We start from the raw sequence: 24,365 nt of genomic DNA on the forward strand, positions 1-24,365 counted from the left end.
AGCATACAACTATCTTATTTGATTTCTAAAAACTCCATAAAGAACAGTCCGTTAACTGTCCCAACTGCTCTGCCTAGTTTTACTGCCTGTTAAGACAACAGAAACACATACCTTCCGGGCATATTGATGATGTATATGACCCTGGCTCTACACGCTTTCAGTGCTTGTTGCTAAACAGGTTGCTGTGGTATAAAAGTTTAGAAGGCCAGTGATTTCATTTCTGCAAACACTGCATTGCTTTCATCACTTCCTAGATAGATGCATTGCTGATGTAGCTGCAGCACTTGCTGTTATCGGGCCAACTGTATCAGATACAACCAGCAAGTAAAAAAGCTGCACCTCTGAGTCGCTAGAGCTCCAGACTTCATCTTTAAAGATAATTCCAGTATGCATCAGACACAAACAAAAGAATTCTGGAAAAGGGTGCTAGATAGCATAATATATTACCATGTAATATTTATTTTATATATTATATATATGACACATGCACTGGAAGAGGAGTTATGAATGGTACTTGACTCAGAAAGACAGAAGATGTTGGCAGTATGTAGCAGTACGTTGAAAAGGGGACTTGAAAGACTTCTCAGTCAGTCTAGTGAGATCAATAGGAAATTACACATGGGAAGAGGGCTGTGCTACCCAGACTGATGCACTGCAGGCATGCAGTGAGCCACAAAGTTCATATAACCAAATGCAGTGATTCAACATGAATAATTTCCTAGTGCCTTGTTGCAACTCAAATACAACTCAAATACTAGCAAGCTATCAAAGCAAACATCAATTTACTACACAGTCCAAAGTAAGCAGTGAAGGTCTGCAGTCACAGGCCCAAACAACCTAAATCCCAGCCAAGTTGTTACCTCTAGTCTTTGCCTTGCTCCTTGGGCACCTTTGAGGGCCTATAAGATAGTCAGTCTGAATTATTCTGTGATTCTTTGTGCTGCCTTTCCAGACTGACAAGCCGCAAAAAACCATCATGTTACACCACCCCAACAATCGCTGCTCAAAACAGATGGCAACCAATACCCACACTATGCCTGAGAGGTTTTGGACAAGGCTAGTGCTTGCTTTTAGCCCAGTGGGTCACATAGCTTTGCTCCATTGAGCTGCAACTGATGCACCTTTTTGGACACTGAGAAGTTGTTACTGTGGCTTCTTGAGCTGCGTCACAGTTATGAGACTCCATTCAGATCTGACACAAGTCTCAGTGACAACACTGAGAACATGGTGGGAAATCCCTGACATTGGAAGCTGACAACAAGGCCCTGTACAACTGTAACCCACTGAAAAGAGATATTGCTCTCAATGATAAAATGATGAATGTAGCGTTACTTTTATGCAGTGTTTCTGTGGCTTAAAACTGCAGTCAAAATCAGACTCTCTCTTTTCAACCTTTCTTAGTATTTCCAAAATAATATTGCATCCTTTTAATTGACAAATATCTACTTTCTAGGGTTTATTGTTTCTAAAATAAGGTTAATGTGTATTTTGACATATTCCTGAACTGTAACCCCATTGATGAAACATGCACTAAAGAAGGGCAAAAATCAAACACTTTACAAAAAAAAGTTACCACCACAGTCATGGATTCCATAATGGTTTCATTACCAAAGCCTTTGCAAGTAAGAAGTCTGCAGTGAAAAACACAGCTAAGTTTGAATAATAATTACAGAAAAGTTAATGAGGAGAGAGGAGAGAAAACCCAACTTGTCAAGGTGCCCCGAGGGATGGCTGCTCCCTGCGGGCTGGGGGCTCTCCCAGGTGGCCAGGGAAACCAGGGAGCAGCACAAGCCAGGGCACAGCCCCAGCCCTGGGAACTGGGCACTCCAGCCAAAGCCAGGATGGGATATGGGACTGCAAGTGGGCCTGGTGAACCGGGCCCATGGCTGGGGCAGGCAGGGCTGTGTGGAGCCTTGCTGCTGCATCACTGGGGCAGGAGCTGACAGTCAGCTGCAATGGGGTCCTGGTCTGTGAACAGGGTGGGGAGAGCCCAGTCAGAGCCAGTAAAGACTAGTAGTGCCCTCAGGGCCCTGATAAAAGCAACCCACATGGAGTGTATCCTTAGATCACCTACTTTTCAGGACATGAACCATTTCCTTCTCCTTTCTATATCCAGACTACTCAGTACTGCAACGATGACCACCTATAATGCTTCCATATAGCTAAGCCCTGAAGACAGGTGGCATTCAACCCTCACTTAATTGAAAGGGAGCTGAAAACATTCAGTATATCTCACATGTTTATAATGTAGACATATGATACTATTCCAATAGATGCATTTTCAAGATAAATCCATCTGCAACTGGCTATGCTATTAGCCAAAAATCCAACAACAAAAAAAAAAGTGAATTAATCAGAACCACATCAGCAGAGCATTTTTTATAGTTCTGTCTTAACCATTGATCTTGGCTCAGACACAGCAGGCTTGCAAAGAGCTTTGAAGGTGAGGAATGCCAAGTACTATTTTTATGAATAATGAATAAGCAATCAAAGAACTGAATTCGAGCAAAACTAGAAAAACAAGAATGAAAGTGAACAAGATGGTGACAGCAGGAAGTGAAATACAAAATGGTACACAAGAAGAGAGTATCTTATTAAGACAACTGCTTCACAAAGAGGAGAAAAAAATCCAGGGCTTCATTAGTTTTAATGGCTTGTGGTTTACACTCACCGTGTGTATCTCCTTTCATCTCCCTGTAACACTCTAGCCATGGCTTGTTAAAATATCCCCTCTAATAAACCCACTACAATCCACCAGTTCCCCTACATCTTCATTTTCTCAAAACACTGCAGGTTCTCCCTACATCATTGAACCCACTCCCTCATCGTTCCCAGCTCTTCCGTGTTCCCTGTGTTCACCTCCCCAACGCTCCTTACTCTTCTACCTGTTCATGGGCTGTCCCGCCATACATGGGGCTCCTTCCACATCCCCGGCTTTCCTGCCAGCTGCGCAGGCTGGGTGCGTGCCTCACCCACTGCAGAACGAGCTACGTGCTGCCCCGTGGGGCTGTGCTAGCTTACCGGCTAGCGGGCAGAGCAGGTAACAGCCACTTTTCAGAAACTGAAAGCCTTCCAGAACCACTGGGTGGTCTGGAGCCGACTAGGGTATGAAAAGAGCTCTCTGAAAAGATACAGCCATTGTGGAGAAGTCAAATTAATTCTTGGCATCCTTGTGGAAGAAATTGGGGACATTCAGAAAACTCCACAAAGAGGAAGATTGTGAGAAAACTTTTATGACCCTAAACTTATTTGGAAAAACGGACAAACCACACAGTATGAAGTCATCAGAAGCTGTTTATCCAAGGGGCCTAACAGGAACTCAAGGTTGAAATGGATAAACTGTTACATACTAGCAGACAACCCTCTCAGCTAAAACCACTTTGGCATCCAATTATTGCAAAGTGGCAAATCCGACACCAGTTTACAAAAGGGTCCCAGGGGAACCCAAGGAACTGTACAACCACATAGTGTAAAACTGATGTCTATTGATAAATCAATTGAAATTATAACAAAGAACAGAATCAGCAGGCACCTGCAGAAACACAGTATATTTGGGAAAAAGTCAACAGGGCTTTTTTAAAGGCAAATCCTTCTAAGACTACTGCAGTTCTTTGAGAGATTCACAAAAAATCAACAAGGCAAACCTGTCAGATACACTCAGATTTCCAAAAAGCCTTCAACAAAATCCTTCACCTAAGGCTCTGAAGGAAGCTAAGCAGCCAGAAGGAAAGTTCTTGCACGGATGATGAGCAGGTGGACCAAGGAGAAAGGTAGGAGTGAAATCTCCATCCACTGCAAGGACTGACATTAGCAGCAAAATTCTCTAAGAAATCTGAACTGCTAAACACATTTATAAGTTACGCCAAAAACACAGAAGTAACAAAGACAGCTGACAAGGGTAATAAAGGGCAACAGAGAACTAAAATGCAAAGAACTACAGAGGGATATTATAGTATACATGACTTGTCATTAAAATGACAGTTGAGATTTCATGTAGGTAACAAGTGATGCACAGGAGAAAACACAAATCCTATCCTAATAGATAAAATTATTACATCTGAGCTGATCTTCACCCACCCAAGAGCAGGATCTTGGTGTTATGCTAGAAATGTTGTGATGCTAGAAGTCTACATGGCTTCAAGGAGTTGCTGACCAAATTCAGGGAAGAGAAATAGAGATGTCTCCAGCTCAAAGCATTCATAAACTATAAATGACAGGAGACTGGAAGTGTATTGGGGGAACCTGTACTTACTTACCAACCTTTTTATCATTTTATTCTAGACATGTGTTTGAGATGTAGCTGGAGATAAGATATAGGGCAAAATGAACTGAAACTATTCAGTACAATTATTCTTGTGTAATTTTTCTACCTTTCCCTCAATAGGAAGATTTTATTGATCTCATTCTCTTTCTCCCTCCTGACAGTAATTTTCACGGTTTCTGTATGACCTTAACATTGAGGTCCTTTGCCCTTTCTGACGGATCTGGTTAAGGGGTTTAGAAGTTTAGTCAATAGATTATCAGTGTTTAAATAGTAATGATGTTCAGTTCTTTAGAGAAATTAAAATGAGCATTTTAACCTAGAAATGCAGACCCATAGAAAGCAATACTGTCCAGATGAAATGTATTTGAATACGATTACGATTTTTAGTCAAGCCTCAGACCAGCTTTCACTTTAAAAACACCTGCAGTACAATTTAGGAGCAAATATAAGTACTGGACACAATCTAACTATCAACTAATACCTACAGATCATAAAAGATTAAATAAAACTCTTCCCCTGACAAGCAGCTTTTGCTTGAAATAGTCCCATGGTATGGGCAGGTAAGATATTTCCAATTTGGAAAGAAGGAACTCCAGATGCACAAATTTGCCAACATGAAATCACACTTGTGAAAAAAATGAGGCAGAGAGAAATCTGACGAATGTCATGTTTACTAAATGTAAAGCAACTCCCAAGCAATCAATACACACACACACAATCATTCCAAATACATGCACAAATATAGAAGAGTTATTCTCATGGAAAACTTTCAGAATTTATTTTCTCTAAACCACCAGAAGCACTATTTTGTCAGCAGTAGCACTAACGGACAGGGCTCAGACAGTTTTACATCACCTCACCCTTCTCTGAAAGCACTGGAAGAATCACAACAAACAAAACCACTTGAACCTGGCATTTTCAATTATTGTTCACAACCTTCCTTAGAAGCAGCAACAGGATGACTTGAAATTGCACTAGACTCATCTGTTTCAGTTCTTCATTAACAGCTAGGGTATAAGATGGAGAGACATCCATATACAAGATGGAAAGACATCTTTGTTTTCTGTTTGTATAGCTTCTAAATACAACTCCTCCTGACCATCCAGCTGTAGTTTCCAGTACTACCATAGTGCAAAACAATAAAGGAGCTACAAGTAATGGGTGGCCTCTTTCTCCAGATCCTTCAAAGCCTGGTGAAAAGGGACAGGCACCACAGGTGCTGTATGGTAGGAACCTCTCCATATTGTAGCAAGAAAGAAGGGAAGAAGAGTCTAGTGGGTCCCACCGAGGATGGGACACCAGGCAGGAAGTCCTCAGCAGCCAGTGGCTTTGGCAAGCAGCAGTCCCTCTCTTGCTGCATAATGCTGCCTGCCATGTCTGGCAGACAAACCAACCACCCTCAGACTGTGAGCAGAGAGAAGACCTAGGCAACAGCCTCAGCTGCTCTTAAAGTGTCAGCCCTGTCAATATTTCTGCCCTTGTTCTGCTTGCTGCTTTCCCTAGCCTAACAATCAATGAAGTAAAAACAAGTTCAACCACTCCACTCCAAAAGTAGGAGAAGAAATGAAAAACAGCAGGCATGAATCTACACCCTTTAATCAGAAGCAGACTTGAATCTCTGTAGACCCATCTGCTCCATCCTTGCGTAAGCTTGCAGTTCACACGTTATAGCTGCACTCCCATTAGCACTACCAGTCTGCGTGTTTGCAAGTTCATGCTTTCCTGCTTCTCAGACAAAAGGTGTCCAAGAAGCAATCATTGTGCATTGGTGGACATGATGGATCTGAGAGGTAAGCGGTTTGTTACAATAAACCCCACACATACTAGTCTGTGCCTCTCCCCTGGTTTTATTTCTCTGCCCTCTTCCTTCTCGGGGTGTACACTATTCACTGTATAGCTGGAGGTGACCCACCTTTCTACCCTCGTGCTGCTACACTGGCAGCTCATTTGAAACCAAAACTGAAACAATTACTGTTGTCTCAGCTGCAAGGCTGCTCTGGATCTAGTATTTAGCACAGTTAAAGTGACAGAGCCTCAATTTCTTGGAGATATGCTACTGTACATTAAAGGAGATGTGTCTCCTTCAGTGTCGGGAAATGCACCGTGCCACCTGACAAGCTCTTACACCTCTGCCACTGGGAATTACAAAAGAACAGGACAGCAAAGAACCTTTTCAATGCCATATGACATGGATTAAAATTATTTTTCAGTAAGCCTTCTCAGGTGAAGCCCTAGAGGAGTGGAGAATGGTGTAGAACAGCAAGCAATTCTCCAACTTACTTTCCCACCACGCAGTATTCCCTGTCTCAGTTTTCAACCTCACCTTCTCCTTCCCTTTCTTTCTCCCACCACGTTAGTACAAAATTTGCATTTATAGCAGCAGGGCTACCACTCTTTTTCTGCAGCAGTGACACAGAGGCATGCAGGCACTGCTTTTCCAGAGCTGTTCCACCTGTGGGACTTGAAGCAGCTCCACTACTCTTTTGATGCATAGCCTGATCTAGCACAGTCAGTTGCCATCACTACAACCAGTCCTGCCAGCTCCAGCTTTCTCAGGCCAACTGTCTCTTGCTATGGTTCAGCCTACTTGCATTAGCACCTGGTAAGGAATGGCCCATATGAAAGCAACATCATTTCTCTCTTCCCTCCCAGAAAAAAAATGAGGTAATTACCACAGCACAGTGCCTCAGTGCTGCTGGATCTTCCTACTTCCTCATGGCTTGGATGGATCCAGCTTTTCAGGGAAACTGAAATTAAGTGGTAGCCAAGGAAAACCTTCTCCATTCAGCACAGCTTTAGGAGGAGCTACTGACTGCATGCAGGGGACAGTCTAATGCTACAGAGATATGTCAGCCTTCACAGTTGCAAAGTGTTTCTGTCATTTCCCTTCCAAAATAATCACCAGGTTGGAGACAGGCAGGTGAACAGATGTATTGAATATAGTATATTCCAATTCTGGTTCTTTTAACATACAGCACCATCTTCTATTAGATGCGAGACAGCAAGATCTCATTTAAGCATATTTCCATCTGTAAGACAGGAAATCTATTGATGACTAACAAACTCTGCTTGATTTCTGGCCTCTCATCCCTGATCTTCAAAGAAGGCCTAGAAACCATTTGCAAATGCTGAATCTGGGAACAGAAAATCATAATCATACCAGAGATTAGAAGTTATGGACTCATTAATTTTAATGGCATACTTATAATTCCTCACTACTCCCATAAAACACTTACTCCAGGTGATAATTACCTCTTTTTTTCCCCCCTTCTCTGTTCCTTTACACCTAACAAACATATCACATCTTCCTTTGCTTCCACTCTACTCAGCAGTTCACCTTTTACCTCAGATGCCCAACTCATTAATATAATTGAAGTTAAACTCAGAGAAACTGTTCTCAAGCTGCATTTACTTCAGAAAAATCCTACTTCTCTCAGAAAGGAAGAGGAATCCCAGTTCCTAATAGCTGCATTCTTTTTCTGACTATATCAAATTGGTTTAACATAAAGATTACCTCCCCCCGTAAAGCTAAACCATACGGCTTAGACCACAAAGACCAAAGAGAAGAGAAAACCCAGCTAACCAAAGATTCATTCATTTTACTGCAAGTGACAACAGCTTTGAAGTAGAAGACAGCAATTATTGCTTTGCAGATGACTCCCCTAGAGCTAAAGGCACTACCAGAATTTTATTTAATTGCCATGTTAGACTTTTCATAATACATACCACAGTAGGCCTGATGACTTGAATCCTTTAGCTCTTTCAGGAATATTTTCTACAAAATACTTGAGTTACAGATGTTGACAGTCCTTCACAAAAGTATTTTCATTTCTTGTAAGGGTTCAGAATAGCTTTTACTTACTGAAAATGCAGAAGGTGACATCATCGCTAACAGGAGCAGAAGGAACAAGTTCTTCATTTCTGCCTGCAGGAACAGAAAGATTATTGATCAGAACTGCTCGCTGCTTTGCCACTTGTATGGCAGAAAAGCTGAGATACCACACAGTAAAAATGGAGGTGGAACTAAAAGAAAGGTAAGAGAAGAAAAACAGCTTTATCACTACACTCCCTGGTTAGATGAAGGCAACTGCAAAGACTGAAATTACCCTGCATAGAGAGCCAGGATGTAATTACGGAGTGCAAATATTTCCCTGAACTTTCCTCTGGTATTACAAGAACACCATCCCCAGGCACAGTGAAAGATGCATGCTCTTGCATGTCTGCCCTCCCACCCTTTTACACATACACATGATAAAATACTTTGAGATTGCAGTGTTTTCAACCAACCCAAGGTACAAATTTCACAGTTGATGATTCTGTACTCTATATTCAATCTGTGTGGCTTGGTGAAGCCTTATGTCTGTCTGTGTGATCTTGCTTGTTTAAAATGCTACGGTTCATCACAGATAGCTATAGCTGGATTCAACCACCAGTAGTTATATCCCTTTTGCAGAGCTAGAAAGATCAGGCCACACAGACTGGTATGGCAGCATACAGCAGGACACAACAGTTCCTAAAAATCAGGGCATTATGCATACTTGGGACCACAATAGTTCACTGGTGCATTGCCTGTTGCTACTTTATCCTTTCTCTTTTGAGTTGCAGCAACCAAGCCCACACCAACCACTGCTCACCCATATTTACAGCTGTGACCATGGCCACTTCAGCCACTACAGACTGCCTGTTTCTCATGGCCATTTTCCCGTGACTATTGAGCCAAGAAAGAGATGGATTCCTAGCATAGTTTTATCTAGTCTAAGCTTCTTACTAACTTGGGAAAGGAAAAGGAAATGAAAAAGATGGAGAAATCTTCCTTTCGCAGTGCATAAAAGCATCAAGGAAGAAATGTTTATTTCATCAATCATTGTAACAACACCTGTTTTAATATTAAAACTTCATATATAGAGATCTTGTAGCCTGGCCTATAAAACACAAACAAAATATAGAATGTATATCACCATTAACAACGGTAATATTGATATAAGATCATTGTTGCCTGAGAACATCAAATCAGAAACAAAGTATACCCAAAATGAAACCTGCCTGATCTAGCATTTGCATATTTCAGGTTATGTTATGATGGGCAACCATTTTCGCATAGTGCTAGGCTTCACTGAACCACAGCTTATTGCAGCTCTTTAAGTCCATATATACCACGGATTTTGACACTCCCAACATTCATAGTGCTGGGAATAAAAAGCTTGTTCTTTAATGTTTTTCCTTTCAGATGTAAAAACTACTAAATACCAAAAATCCAGGTATACCAAATTCTGTGTGCAAAACAGCAATGAACAGGGAAAATGTAACTGGGAAATAAGCACTGATAAGCTTCTCTCTATAGATAATGAGTGCCAATCACATGATTCATAAGAAAATGAAGTTATAGGAGATTTTTATATGAAGAGACTTTAATTGATTTTGCATTAGTTCTTAAGAAACTGTGGGAAGACTATGGACGCTCTATCACCCCCACACGCTGCTACTATTATTCTCAATCAAGTCAAGGAAGAAACAACCTGGAGATGCTCTCCACAAGACATCAAGTATACTCTCTATGCTGTAGAGGCCAAAAGCCAAAACATAGGCTAGATCTGTGTCACAGCCCTATCCAACTGCCAAATTCTTTCAGAGGGGAAGGACAGCCAGGAGAGACCCTTTTGCTACAAGGTCCATAAATGCAAACAGCAAAGCTTTCCTGAAGCAGCTTATAACATCTTTGCACCACTAGCAAGGGGCACTGTGAGAACATCATCTTCCTTGAGTGGTGTTGCTGTCAGAGGTGAACCTTTGCAATTGATCAGCTTCTCTTCCTACTGCCCAGAGAAAAAGACTCTCTCTTCCCCAGCATCCCTCTCTCACATCTTCCACTCTAGGCACCTCTCAGGTTCACGGAGATGGCTGTGGAAATTACATCCCTTGCTCTGCTGCTAATGGAATGCCTGCTCAACTCCTCCTGGCATCTGAGCCAAAAGGCAGACAGGGACCTGGGCCCAGACCACATGAGACTCCTGGAGAAGAGGCTAGAGAAGCAGCTCACCAGGGCTAGCAGTGCTTCCACTCCCCAAGTAGTTAGTATCTCGGAGGTTTTCAGCCAAATCAGATATAAAGATTCTCTAAGGAGACAACTAGAGACAGTACCGATGTTTGGGACAATCTCCTGCATCAAAACAGCAAGAGGTTACAGCTTTGGTCCTTGCCTGCATTTTTTGTGCCACTGCACTTGCATGGGAATTGCTGTCACATGTCCCAGATTTAGCATTTAGAAGTTTAGACCACCCAGCCCTATTGAACTAATCAACAGCCTCCAGGAAAGATGGCCAGAAGGAAGAACAGGGTCTTCTGTATTCTTTTATTTCTGCCACTGCAAAACGAATCTTGCGACTGATTCTCTGAGCTTCAACAAACTTGTTATTTTAAAAGCTTCCTCGGATGTAGTATTGAGCGTTGATCCCTTCTGCCTTTCTTTCAACCACAAACAATACAAATGAGACTGGGGAACCTGTCTGAAACTTTCGAAAAAAAGTCATGTTCTGTTTCCAGATTTAACAGCTCTTTCACTCCTGGTGGAACCTGGGATACAGCAGTGTACGTTTGTTCTGCTTGTTTGCCATTCTTCTCACTGAGGGCTGAGTATGTGGGGAAAGGAATGACAAGGACACTGTTCAACAGTTCTTTCGCTTGTAACAACAGCAGCTGCTGCACCCTGTGCCTCCTGCCGTTCTTCAATCCTCTTCAACCCTCCCCAGCTCCCTTTTCCCACTCTGTGCTACAGCAGCATCACCACCCCCACCCAGAAAGAGCAGCAAGGCCTGAGGGGAAATGGTGACTTTATGCTCACGATACAGAACAGCTGCTGGAAAGCTCACATGGAGGAATTCCTGCCATAGTGCTAAAATATGAAGTTATCTCAGTGAGAGGGACTGTAAGAATCAGTTCATAATAAGCAAGGAATGACCAGAACTAGAGGTATGCCCAGCTGAAACCTCCATTCCATACACCAGAAGAGATTCAGATTGTCTAGCCAACCACATCTGGCATTAGCTGCTCAGGTTAGATGACCAGAAGGGCTGAGGTGGTGGCTGGTTCCAGCCATCTGTAAGCTTGTTCAAAAGGAGTCAGTCCAGACCTGGACTATGAAGCTGTGTTCTCTAAGAGACACTGACTCAAGCTCCTCTGAACACTGGAGGAGTCCAAACTTGAATCTGACTTTACAAGCTCAGGACCCTTATTTCTATTCCAAACCAGTATGGATCAAATCGTAGTTTGTGGAAATTTCAGAAACTTCTGAAAGGATGTCCTGGTGCCCTTTCTGAGCTGTCTCCACAGCACCTGCTTCTTCCTGGCACTGTCGACAGGAGGGTCAGAGGGCCACAAAGGAGATGGATGGAATTTCATAACTCTGGACAGAACACAAGAACTCCAGCACAACTGGAAACTGGGATAAGCATCCTTATTTCAGGGCTTAACAGAGAACCCACAAGAATTTGAATTGCCACAAGAAGCTCTTGCCTTAACAAATAGAAGGTCTAGAAGACAGATGGGCAGTCTTGGAGATTTCTCTATAGTGAAGCCAACAGTGAACTGCTGTAAAAATATTTTATTTAGTTACAAACTCTTATCCCAGGCCTGGCAGGCTTAGCAAGATCAGTCAAATCTTCATTAAAACCAGAAGTATGCTTTAGAATCAAGGATAGTTTTCGTGACTCCTATATTTACTTTGTGTGTGCAAATTCTGCCTTCCAATGCACAAACAAGGTTCAAGATTGCTTACTTAAACTTGGCCTCTTTTCCAAATAACCTCTCAATATCCATGTTCCTAGGTAAACAAGACCTACACCCCCTGTGTGTGTGTGTATATATATATATATGTAAAAGTAACTTTAAATCGGCTGGCTAATATCTGGGTTTCAAAAGCAATAAAGTTAACTTTTGTTTGAGGGAAAAGATGATTAGTTTTTTCTTTCCAACAGGAGGGAATCCAAACTTGAAAGAGATGTTACAAATAACTAAGCCTTGCTTAAACAAGAGTTTAAGCTGTTTAGACACTACAGAACCAGATCACAACATCAGAATAAAACAGGTTTCATGCGTTCTACTGCTCACAGATTTATTCGTCTGGGGTTTTCTCTATTCTTTTTGAAAATAATTGGACAGCCAGTGCTATGTGGTTCTTCTCTGTTTAGCGCTTAAGACAGACTAGTCTTCTTTTTCCTGTGAACCACATTTCTAGATCATCCTTTGGCCAAAGACATGTACCACATACGTGGGTCAGGGACTGGTTCATAGGTTAGAAGATAAAAAGACCCCTTCAGGCTTCCCACTTCTCTATTCCCAGATAAGATTTAGTTGGACATGCAGGTAAGTGGCAAAGCCAGCCAGCAATATTAGCTTCAGCAGGCCCTTACAGTTCATTTTGTCTCCCAGCTGGGGATTTGAATTACCCAGTGTGGATCTATTCCCATCTGAGGTAGCTCTGACACAGAAGCTGCCTTTTCACAGCTTGTGAACCACAGGTTGGCCACCCTGGCAATGAATATTTGCCTGCTGCAATATAGAGAGAAATTGCTTATTGTAAAGTTTAGCACATCCAGCACTAAAGCAGAAGTTGCCACTGTGATCCTGCTACTTGTACCTTTTCAGAATTTCCTTTCCTCCACTCCCAGCTCCACCTCCCTTTAATGTCTCACTCAATTGTTATTTTTTTTAGACGTTTGGTTGAAGGAGGTGGGAGGTCAGAAAGGATGATGATATGTTGCCCAGTTATCCACCGGCATAAACTTTTTTAACCACTGACTCAGAGCAAAGTCTTTTAGCTTTTAGCAACTACACCTTTAGGCAAAGGATACCATATTCAAGATACTTCTTAATATGCATGTTTTCTTCCCCAACTATAGTAAACCATCTTTTGTTTGACATTTTTCCAAAGAAAATCCTGGGCCTGATGTCCCTTGGGCTAGGGCAGGTAAGCCAATTAATGTGCATGTGCCTGTTGAACTGGAAGGATGCTGAATCTCCTTTCCCTTGACCACATGATAAGCCACATTCATAAAGAGCTGTTTATATACAAAGGAAGGGATAAATATTTATAAGCATGTGTTTAAATACAAGAATGGTTGAAAAGACTCAGTGGGAAAGGAGAGAGAAGAAAGAAAAACAAGACACAAGTTGTCCAAGTAAGTTTTACAGAGATATCTTTACCATTGGTATGCAGATTTATTAATTCACTCTAAATACATGCTAGGAGTTGAAGATGCTGAAACAAACTTTCAGTTAGAGTAACTTTAAAATTCACCTTATCAAATGAAAACAAGTTACAAAAGCTTACTAAAGAGCACAGCAGCAGAGCACTAGCCGGCTGGAGAACTGAGTAGCGGTAACATACAAGGATCTTCTAGAATGCTCCATCAACAGGCTTTCATCTCAGCCTTCAGCCTGATTCCTAACAGGCACATGAACCTGCACCAGGCCATCACTTACTGTGGCTGACTCAGACTGACAGTGTTTTTACAGAGGATTTCTACAGCAATGCCAAGTTCAGCAACACCCAGGGAAGCTACAGCAGCCTCTGTCATATAGTTTTAATCTAAATACCAAAAATCACACAAAAGTGCAGCTGAAACATCATCAGGTGCAAGAGCAGACTGTGAAACATACAGAAGTTCTAGCAAGGCTTTGTGCCGTCTCCTACTGAGGGGTGGGGAAGAGGCAGACCTTCTTTCCCACTCTCCAAAATTCACAGTGAAGTATCGAAGGTTTAGGTCAGTGAAGCAGGACGTTCCAAGTAAATGGGGTCACTATGCCAGGCCTTTACAGGAGCTAATACAGTATTCCACGAGGACAATTTTCTGTCGACCTAGTAATACCAACTGAGATTCACTTTTCTGCAACCAGCCTTCCACTATTAGGTTTGCAGCTGGAGAGTTATTATAAGGAGTAAAGACAGGATTCTGCCTTCTATTTTGGTAGTCTCGCTGTGCTTAGCTGTTAATTAAATCTGGGAGCACGTGGGGATAACGACAAGTGCACACAAACTTATTTAGATAATTAACATTGCAACAAGAAGCCGCACACTGCCTATAGAAAATACATGACAAGGATATAACATCCCAAACACTAACATAATTGAAGAGGAATGGCTAACAACCCTTTACATCTACTACTATCCTGTCACAGCTCAAGCTTCACTTACATGAGTTATTTAGCCCGAGCTGAAATATTACCCAACACTGAACACTGCTGCTGTTTACAAACATGTTAGCCAGCTGAGACTAATCCCTTCCAATTAAAATTTTGGAGAATCTTTAGGACAATAAATCATTTCCATGCTGGAAAATTACTTCCAATTTTATTTAACTTCATTCCATCCTAAATATAAATATGGCAATCTTCTGCTCTGTGCAAGGGGTTAAAAAAATAAAAATAAAAAATGAGCATTATCTCAAAAGGAAATTATTTTCTGCCTCTGCAAGATCTACGTCTCTCTTCACTGACAGGACGTTAGCACCACGTTCAACAGCATGCTTGTGGTATATATAGGAAACACCCGTGTTACCTTTAATTAAATTTGCTTGTGCACTAATAACACAGACAGGAAAACATGAGTATTTACCCTGAGCCTCATGTGGGTTTTGATTGCTGCTGTCTCTACATTGTTTCTGGAACTTAAGATAGCTTTAAAACAAACAAACAGTAACTCAGTTTTAACTATATATATATATGTCTGTAAACATGCCAAGCATGCCACACTTGTATGGTTACACCTCTTCCCTAAGGAATCACCCTTACTGACTGTCATGTAGGTTTGCAGGTAGGTATCATGAAGGCACGCAGACATACCTTCAGTGGTATGAAGCAGGAATTCCCTGAGAGAAGTCAGTGGGCTTACTTACGTTACAAGGGAAAGACGACCAACGTGAGGAGAACTAAAAGAAATTAAAAGTGTGTGTATGTCTGTGTGCATGTGTGTGTGTGAAGTAACAACCCAACCCCGTAACTTTTGACTATCAAATTTAAGAGGCAGAATGTGTGCTAAGTGGAACTAGGGCTGCAGTCTCTAAAGATACAGCCCTAGCACCTTTCATCTGTCGCTACAAATTAACTTCTCAAAAAATGATCTTAGGAGGGTGTGATCACAATGCAGTGCCTGGAGAGATCTCAAAGGAAGCACATGCTCATCTGTGTGATCACAGCAAAATGACAAGAGTGTGATCTAAAAATAAATTAGTTCTTTGCTCTGAAGCTGGTTTCTCCCACAGATGCCCAAACCTGAGCTTCCAATTACTGCTTTAAGGGCTAGGCAGAGAAATAAGCAATTTGTGGATGGTACTTGTTTTCTGCACATCATGTCTGCATGTCAAGAAGGGGAGCTTGTTACCACATGAGAAAGCATAAACAAGTGGTTTGTTCAATATGAGTAAATACCCACTCAAATCCTTTTATATGAAAGTCCCTTCTCAAACATCTAAACCTCATTATTATTCATTGTCCAAGACAAGATGGGACTATAACAAATCACATTTCAGATCCAAGAGTGTTAAAAAATGAGACAGCGAAACTGTATCCAGCAGAGTATCATTTCCAGTGAAGTAAGTTCTTCTGACAAGTCCATCGTATCATGGACATAGCTGCAAATCACTGTACTGGATCAGAGCAATCATCCATCACTGTCTAGGCTTAGTAGCTATGCTAGGTACACTGAGCGGTTTATCATCAGTTTTGTATAATCCTTCCCACAGACCTAACAGCAAAGCAACTTATTTTCTCCAGAGTTTACTGAGCATCAATATACGACTAGAACATACGCCCCTTCACTTAGCTAATGGTGAGCCTATAACATGAATTGTGAGAACTACTGTAATTGCATCCTATGTATTCTAGGTGCTGCTCTTATACAAAACAGCAGCCCTCATCCTCTTATAAAAAAGCTATCTGTTTGCTGTGTATTGGTAAGTCACAAGGTACATACATCAACTAATAAAACGGTTAGCATTTTATTAACATTTAAAGGTTCCCTCTGAACAAAGAGAAAGCCTTCTGGCAGCCCAAGCCGTACCTGTTCTGAGGCACAGAACAGAATTCCACCATATTTACACCGCACTTCAGAAGACGAGGCCCTCAATCAAGATGAGAGGCTCTGTCCCCGAGCTTCTTTATTTTAACAGAACATCTGTGTTACTTTAGAACAATATATTGCTCTTTTAACTCAAATTCAAGTACTACCAAGAAAACCAGTAGCAATAACATAACTCCTTTCCTGTTTCCTAAACCCTTTCACAAATTAGGGCATTGCCATTCACAGAGACCCCAACTGAATCTTGGTGCCTAATTTGTGAGGCAAATAATCCCTGAAGCAACTAGATTAGATGAGCTCTACCAGCGTTCTCTTTTACCAAGCTGGTAAATAGCTGGATCTGAGAAAGAGCTCATCCCCAAAACAAAGATACACGATCTGTACCAGAAGTTACTACACAACATCAGCAACATTTGAGATCATCCATTCTCTAACTTCTCTATAGCATAATCATTGCTACTTTCCCTTAAAAATAAGACAATTTAGTTTTATACTTAGTATTTTTAATATATATACATAGAGAGACTAGAAAACAAAAACCTACATCCTTGCTTGAAAAACACCTCAAATCATTCATCACACAGCTCTTCTCAAATGCTACACCCAGAGTGGACTGTTTACTAGTGAACAGATTTGGAATATGCAAATGCTACAAAGAAACTATCCCAACTCCAGCACTTCTGTGAAGCCATCAAGCATTAACACTCACAAAGCACAATATTTTAAAAACAAAAACCTCTGAGGTGTCAGGATGTTCCACAGTGTGCGAGAACCTGAAAATATGCTTGAAAAAGAAGTCTTAACTGTCTCACACCGGACAGAAAAATATGCTGAAAGCAAAACTTCCAGAGACAGCAAGTTTGCTTTGTTTTATATTTTTTGCATTTCATTAATCATCCCATTTACCAACATGAACAAATATTAGTTTAAGCCAGTGCCATGCCAAAGGTACATGGTCCTATCTAACTTTGTTGTACATCACAAACATCTCCCTTTGCTCCCTCTAACAGCAGAGCATTTGTCCTAAAATTCCAGAATGAGGTTTTCCAACACACACAGCTGCTTAGCACATTGGCTCATCAACATGCTGCACCTCAGAAAGAATGGGTTTTCATGGCTGCTCTATCTACAGACTGGGAAATGCTCTGGCATTGCAGGGGGTGGTATATCTCTAAGAAGCCAGGAGGAAAACATGCAAGTTGCAAGCCAACTTTTACAGAGAAGCTGTTGAAGGGCCCTCATCAGTACACTGCAGAAGGGATAAAACTAACTGAAAGTGATGCGAAGACATTTTCAAAAGTAATAAGCAAAGGTATTTACAAACCCTCTTTAGAGTCTCTACAGAGAGAGCTAAAGAAACACACCACCTCCCTCAGCTCCTGTGCTAACAGCAGTTATTCCTAGTCCTAGGAACTCTATTAAAAAATGTTACCTTCATCAAAGCTTTGAAACTCAGGTTTTAAATCAAGTGCTCTTCTATCTCCACGTGACCACAACAAGGAACGCCAGGGCATCAGAAAAATCTGCTCGGAAACATTGCTACTAGCCCACTACCATCTCCATGCCAGGACAGGTCCCTGACACTGCCTTCCTGGCCTGTCTCACGCATTGGACTTCCTCAGGGATGAGAGGTCCAGTCCTGCAAACCAACCCTTTCACAAACACATCTGTTGACACTAACAGCATCGTTTGGCCGGGCCTCCCAGATGGATGCTCACACACCTGAAAGCAATGGGAGACTGATCAGGAGACAGTCCCTCCCCTTAGCACCTGCTAGCACATGAACAGAAGCAGCTGAGCACTCCAGGGGTGACAGTTAGTGACTACAAGAGTCTTAGCACCTGGACAGGCTCTTATTCCTACCAGCAAAAATAATGTTTCTCCAGTCAATCTCTCTGCTAACATTTGTCTTGTTTCCGCATTCTTTCTGGCAGAGCAGGTATGTCTGACCCAAGTGGGCTCGTCCAGCGTCCTATGAAACTGGTACCTTCTGCTCCCCTGCTCCCCCCAAACACAACATCAGAAACAGCAGTTTTACTATATTAAGTCTCAGTGTAATTCACTGCAGGTGAAAGGGATTAATGTTCACCAAATACATAGAGTGGCTTCTTCCCTCCCACCTAGGAAATAAAATTATGCAGTCATAAGGACTCTGGTCTCTCCTCTCCCCTGTACTCTTTTAACTGAAAGAAAAAAAGGTGGGAAATAAAAAACAGTTAAAAAAGCACAAACAGCACTGTAAAGACTAATAGAAAATAGATATCCAGGCAGAGGGATCAGGAGACAACCCAGAACACAAAACCAACTCTTACCTTCTGTGTGTACCTGTGAAAGGTGAATGCAAAAGATTACACTTACACCACTCTGCAGCCAAGCCCCCAAACTCACTTTCCAACAGTGGCTATTAAGCTCTCTGCTCTCCAGCTTCTATTTGGTTACTGATCCTTACTGCACAGGAAAAGGAGAGTTGTATTTCATTTAACCCCTTCAGCCTCTAAGTTTCTTCACAGGAGTTTTTGCTTTTGGTTGGGAAAGTCAGTTGTAGGCATGCATGCGTGTGTGCATGCTTTGGAATTGTTTCTAGCTCCTGTAGCCTGTGTGTAAGCATACACATTAACTTTAAATTGTGCCTTAAGTTATTGCAGGGGTGGGGCCCTTTGTAACTATTTTATTTTAGCTGTGGGCAGCACATTAGAAGACAGTTACAGATCCCCTCTGTATTCATTTTCAGTAAGTTCCTGTCATGCAGAATTGAACTCTATAACTCAGGATCCTAAGTTACAAAGCAGGTATGTTTACTGCAGCACCGGGTGCAAGGGGGATCGCTCCTCGTAACTTGCACACCTAGTTGTACTCACAATACATACTTATACAGTGAAGTGGGTTAGTTCTGCCCAAAGTCTACACCTACTAACTAATTATTGGTTAGTTGCTTTCTCACTTCAATTTAAATGTACAGTTCATTTTAAATTTACTGGGCATGCTCCCCGAGCCGGGGATTCACTCTTTTCGGGGCCGGGGGGGGGGCATTTGAGTAGAAGGTCGTGATCTCCCACTACCACAATTATTTTATCCTAGTGTCCTTGAGCCTTATCACTGCAGTAGTTTTTCTTTTAGCAATTAGTACATCCTTGTCAGAAGGCTACTGATGTACATTCTTGTGGAGCTCACCTACATCTGTACTAACGGTCCCTTGTGAAGTGCTGAGTGGGCCGAGCTCCAGACCTTTTCTTGCAGCCAGTGAGGCTCCTGCCTGCCTGTTGATGGTTCCTGTTATCTATGCAACTCCTGCCTGTAGAGTTTTACGGTTTTCACTACATTTTCTTGCATCACACACCTCCTCTGCCTCTTCTGGGTGGCACCGGGGATGGGGTGGGGGGGGCGTTCTGCTCAGCCCATGGCGGCTCCTCTGCCGCTCCTTCCCGCTCATGCTTCTCCTCTGCGCCAGCACAAGTCCCTGCTGTGGGCTGCGGCCCCTCAGGATGAACAGGCCTCCTCTCTGGGGGCTGCAGGGCAATCCCATGCCTGCAGCTCCCTCCTTCCCTGCCCTCTGTGCTCCCAGGGCCCTTCCTCACATTTCATTCCCTCACATCTCGTTGTCTTAGCGGTGTTTCACCCTCCCTTAACAAGGTTTTCCTCAGGGTGCCGCGGCCGAGGGGCTGGGCCAGGCCTCACTCACAGGGACCCCTCGCATCATTCTGAACCGTAAATATATAAATAAATAAATAAATAAATAAATAAAATAATAATTAACATTTACTTTAAACCTAAAACTCAGATCACAGTTCATGGATATGCTTTTGACCAAAGAAAGTTTGAACTTAAATACAATTCACAGCTAGATCTGGCCCTAGGCAGAGTTAATGAGATCCCTAAGGTCTGAAAATACCACTGCTTTGGATACAGATCTGAATTTAACCAAAGACAATGGCAGCTCAGGTTTCTCTATTTTTTCCTCTAAAAAATGCCATGCAACTCAGAAACCCTCTGAAAAATCCCACAAAGGAACGATTCAGGAACAGAAAACTGTTAAGGGAAAAGGAATCTAGCTGGATGCATTACAAGGAAAAATTTCTGCTCTTAATCATGTGGATACGAGAAATTGTTGTGTAACAACTTATGTGTTGCTGTTACTGTTTTATCTTGAAAACAGACAATCACCACCCCCCTTGATTTTGTCCTCTGCTTAGTATAAAACAAATAAATACTGAAATACAGAGACCACTGATCTATATAAATAGGTTCTGGTCCAACAATTATAACAGCTACCAGCATTTCAACCCTATTACAACTGAGATCTCCAAGATTATGAGAATACCTTTAAAGTCTTAAGTTTGGGTTTGTCTTTTTATTTGCCTTCCAATTTTAGAATCCTTTTTCATCAGTAGTTCATTTGAAACCATAAGAAATAGAAACTTGCTTTCAAAAGAGAAGATGAAGCTTCTACTTTCAGGTAACTCCACGTGTTGGATCTTCCAAGGAAGACATCAAGATGCGCAATGAAATCTCCAGAACTGGTATCACTACTCTCTGCTTAACCACACTACTGCTTTAGAGGATAAAAAGAAACTACCCTTGGCAACTGTTGACAAGCCTAAACACACAGAGCTCCAAATGGAAAGGAGAGTTTCTAGCAGCCTCATAAATGCACCAGGTGACACAGAAGTAGTTTTATTCTAGGGCTACAGCTCTTTTTCATCAATCTTTGCTGATCGATCCCTGTCTGGCAACTAGCCACGGAAGTTATACAGTACTCAAATCCTACCATTACACATCCCACAGGGGACAGAGCTCAAATAAAAGTCACATCTCTTCCACATGCAAAAGCAATCCTGTACTTTTGTGCCCAGGCTAACTCTGCCACAACAAACAAGGATAAACCCTAACAGGGAAACCAACACAAAATGGCAACACCTCCACCAAGAAGCAGGAAAACCCCAAAAGGTTGAAAGAGTCAACACACCCCAGAAGAATGTCTAATAGTGGTGCTGACTTATGGCTACCTATGTTCCCCTTGTCAGGAGAGACAAAAATTGGACATTGTTAATGCCTAATTAAGAATATAGAAATTACTGTCTTACCTTTTAAATGGAAATTTTCCTTTAAGAAAATAAATCCCGGCCTTCAGCCAAGCTGCAGGCCTTCCACTTCAATCAGAAAGGAGTTACATCAGAGCGTGCTTTTTCTTTATCCACCCACACTTCAGCTGGCCACTGGCTACTGCCATCCTGCCAGCTGCCACATTATACCCTAAGCCTCACAATATTTGATCAAACCAAAACCTGAGCCCTTCACCTTATATGAATAAACCACATTTTCAGATCAGTTTAAAACTTCTAGCCTGTATCATCAGGAAAAAAAGGCTTGAAATCCAATCCCAAAAGTTCAAAACCTAGTAGACAAAAACCCCACCACTCCGTATGAATTTATAAATACCTGATTTTAAAGATTTCTTCTCACAGCAGCAGGATCCTCAGTGAATTTTTTTTTGGAAATACTGAGCTTAATAATGTTCTTGTGGTTCTTGTGTACTTGTTGATAGTTAAAACTACAAGGGAGTACAGAGATGGGGAAAATGTGACTGCTCATATTGGAATCAAGCCAGGATACATCCAAAAACAGCTGTGCCTACTTCATTAAAGCAGTACTGTGTAAACACATCTGGATTCATTTTTAACCCCATAAAGACTTAATAGACAACCTCCTGAGACGCTGAAATAAAACAAGAATTGACCAGACTTTTACCACAACTAAGCAACATGAAACATTGATGAAACTCCTTTTATTAACAAAAGGAAAGAAAAATCTGCTCATTCTTCCTGGTTCCAGCAGAGACATGACAAAATCAGAACCTATTAGTGTGGGATTTGAACTTGAGGCCAGTCCTTACCAGGAAAAAGGCAATGCAAATATGAAGTAAACCTTTGCGCTGTAGTTCCACAGAAAGTTTTGTGTGTGTACCTTTCCTCTGGGAGAAAGGACATGATTCCTGTGTTGAAATTGTTTTCAACACCTACCATTTAGTGAAAGTTAATATACTGATTCAAGACCATTCTTGTTTCTGGATAAGACACACACTATGGAGTGAACACAGTCAGGACCACAGGCATTTACCTCTTGCCACTAGCTCCATCCAGCATCTGGGTGTCACAGATGTGATGTATCAAGAAGAAAGAGTCAAGATTTCTTCTCATACTTCTCATACTATGCATGAGAATGCATGGTAAATGGATACTGCTGAACAAGATACCCCTTCTAATCCCATCAGTGAAGTGCTTTTGGCAGGAAGCAACTTCTACAGGAGCTGTGATACACGGACTTCAACAGTTATATGGCCAGAGGTCAGTAGCAAGACTTCTGCTTTCTCTTTTGTTATACTCCAGAAGTACCTTTCATGGAGACAAACCACCCGGTTTCCTTACTGTCAGGGGCTGCTTTCAAGGTCTATCTAAAGATTTGCATGCTTTACTGGACCCAGCTCCAGTCTAACTACTTATGGCTGTCAAACACTTTAAGCATTGTGGTGGGTTGCCCCTGACTGGTCGCCAGATGCCCACCACACTCCTTGTCCTCAACAGGACAGGGGAAGAAAATATGATGGAAAAGCTCATCAGTCGCAATAAAGACAGGGAGATCACTCAGGGGGAATTAATTAGTGAGAAATAAGAACGAAACTAAATCCACTTTCTCCCCACCCTTCCTTCTTTCCAGGGGGGAAATTTACTCCTAACTCTTCTACTTCCTCTCCCCCCACCTCAAACAGCATCCAAGAAATTCAGACAAGACTCACAAAACCTCCAGAAGAGAAGCTGGTCTCAGCAGCTTGAGCATTCACCCAAGGAAGTGAAGGATCTGTATTCAGCTTCTTTAGGAGTTCTGAACTTCCCAGAAGACTACTGTGTTCAGGAAATCATGGTATACAGACACGTTACAAACTGGTGCTCTTGAACACTCCCTTAACTCATTTAGTCAAAGAGCAAGGATCTGTGATGTTATAGTTATGGTTGGGTCACATGCTTAAAAATGGGATGGTTGCCTTGTTTTGTTTTCAAATTAACATCTAGTTTCTTAGATAAGTGCTGTAGCCTAATCAGGGGAAATGGAGAGCCATTCACATGCTTTAGCCTGCTACTTGGGGCATTTTATTCAGGGGATATGCTCAAATTCTTCTGAGCACAAGATAACACTGAAGAGTAATCTGACATCCCAGGTAAGCATGCTGATGACTGAATGACAAAGTAAAGAAATAAGAGTCTCTGGAACGTCAAACCAAGTCCACTGCTACCAGGGACACTAGAGCTTATCACTCCTTCCATTGGCTGCACAAGGGTCTGAAAACAGAAGGATTCAGCTCACTCTGAAAAGAATGCATCTTTTGACATACTGATTTTTTTTATTATTACTTTCTTTAGAAAAGGCAGAAAAGTAAAATCTGATTCAACCTGAACGGAGATTTTACCAAACCTGATTAACACACCAATAACTCCATTCTTCCTAGACTCATTCGCTATTGCAAGACAGCTATGTCGTTTAGCCCTCTGAATCACAGCATCTCAGTATATAGAATGAACCCTTGCTAATCCTTCAGGAAAAAAAAAATCTCAGTTTCATGTCCAGGAGACATTGCAAAGTCCTTAGAGGAAAGGTGGAAAGGGTATTATACACCAATGAGCTCTACTGTACAACTTGACTGCATAAAAGCCTGCAATCTTCTTGCAGTAACTCTTAACACTGGTCTGTATCTGCTCCAGAGACCTGGTCCCCCATGAACTCTTTCAAGTGCTGATGACTGTTGCAGAGGAGTTGACCCTGTACAACTTTCGTACCGATCCTGCTACCAGTAGAGACAATTTCATTGCGCTTTGCCAGCGTGCAGCCACTGAAGCCCGCAATGCAAGGTCTGACTGGGTCCTCCCCTCTTACCCCTCTCTTGACAACTGAGTCAATTCCTGTGCTGTGCTCTCCAAGAGAGCCTTCAGATAAACTGGCTTTTTGAATTCAAAGAATCAGATAACTCTCTTCATCCCTTGC

The 24,365-nt window shown here is 41.9% G+C and overlaps 1 protein-coding gene across 4 annotated transcripts in view; it reads right to left on the bottom strand.

Moving 5' to 3' along the window:
* The window catches only part of PAPLN (papilin, proteoglycan like sulfated glycoprotein), a 57,041-nt gene extending 33,717 nt beyond the window's left edge, over positions 1-23,324 (bottom strand). Inside the window, exons 1-3 of one of the 4 annotated variants that reach the window (XM_055715085.1) lie at positions 23,125-23,324; positions 21,771-21,882; positions 8,127-8,189 (exon numbers count right to left, since the gene is read on the bottom strand). In XM_055715085.1, the coding sequence (XP_055571060.1) occupies positions 8,127-8,183 (57 nt within the window). In that variant the 5' untranslated portion in view covers positions 8,184-8,189; positions 21,771-21,882; positions 23,125-23,324. Of the gene's footprint in view, positions 1-8,126; positions 8,190-18,646; positions 18,757-21,770; positions 21,903-23,124 lie in introns of those variants that run through there. The other 3 variants (XM_055715086.1, XM_027808086.2, XM_027808085.2) reach the window with 3 other exon arrangements.
* Between the last annotated feature and the right edge of the window lie 1,041 nt (positions 23,325-24,365).

This window comes from Falco cherrug, chromosome 7, assembly GCF_023634085.1.
Source record: "Falco cherrug isolate bFalChe1 chromosome 7, bFalChe1.pri, whole genome shotgun sequence".
In the NCBI taxonomy this organism is placed as follows: Eukaryota; Metazoa; Chordata; class Aves; order Falconiformes; family Falconidae; genus Falco; species Falco cherrug.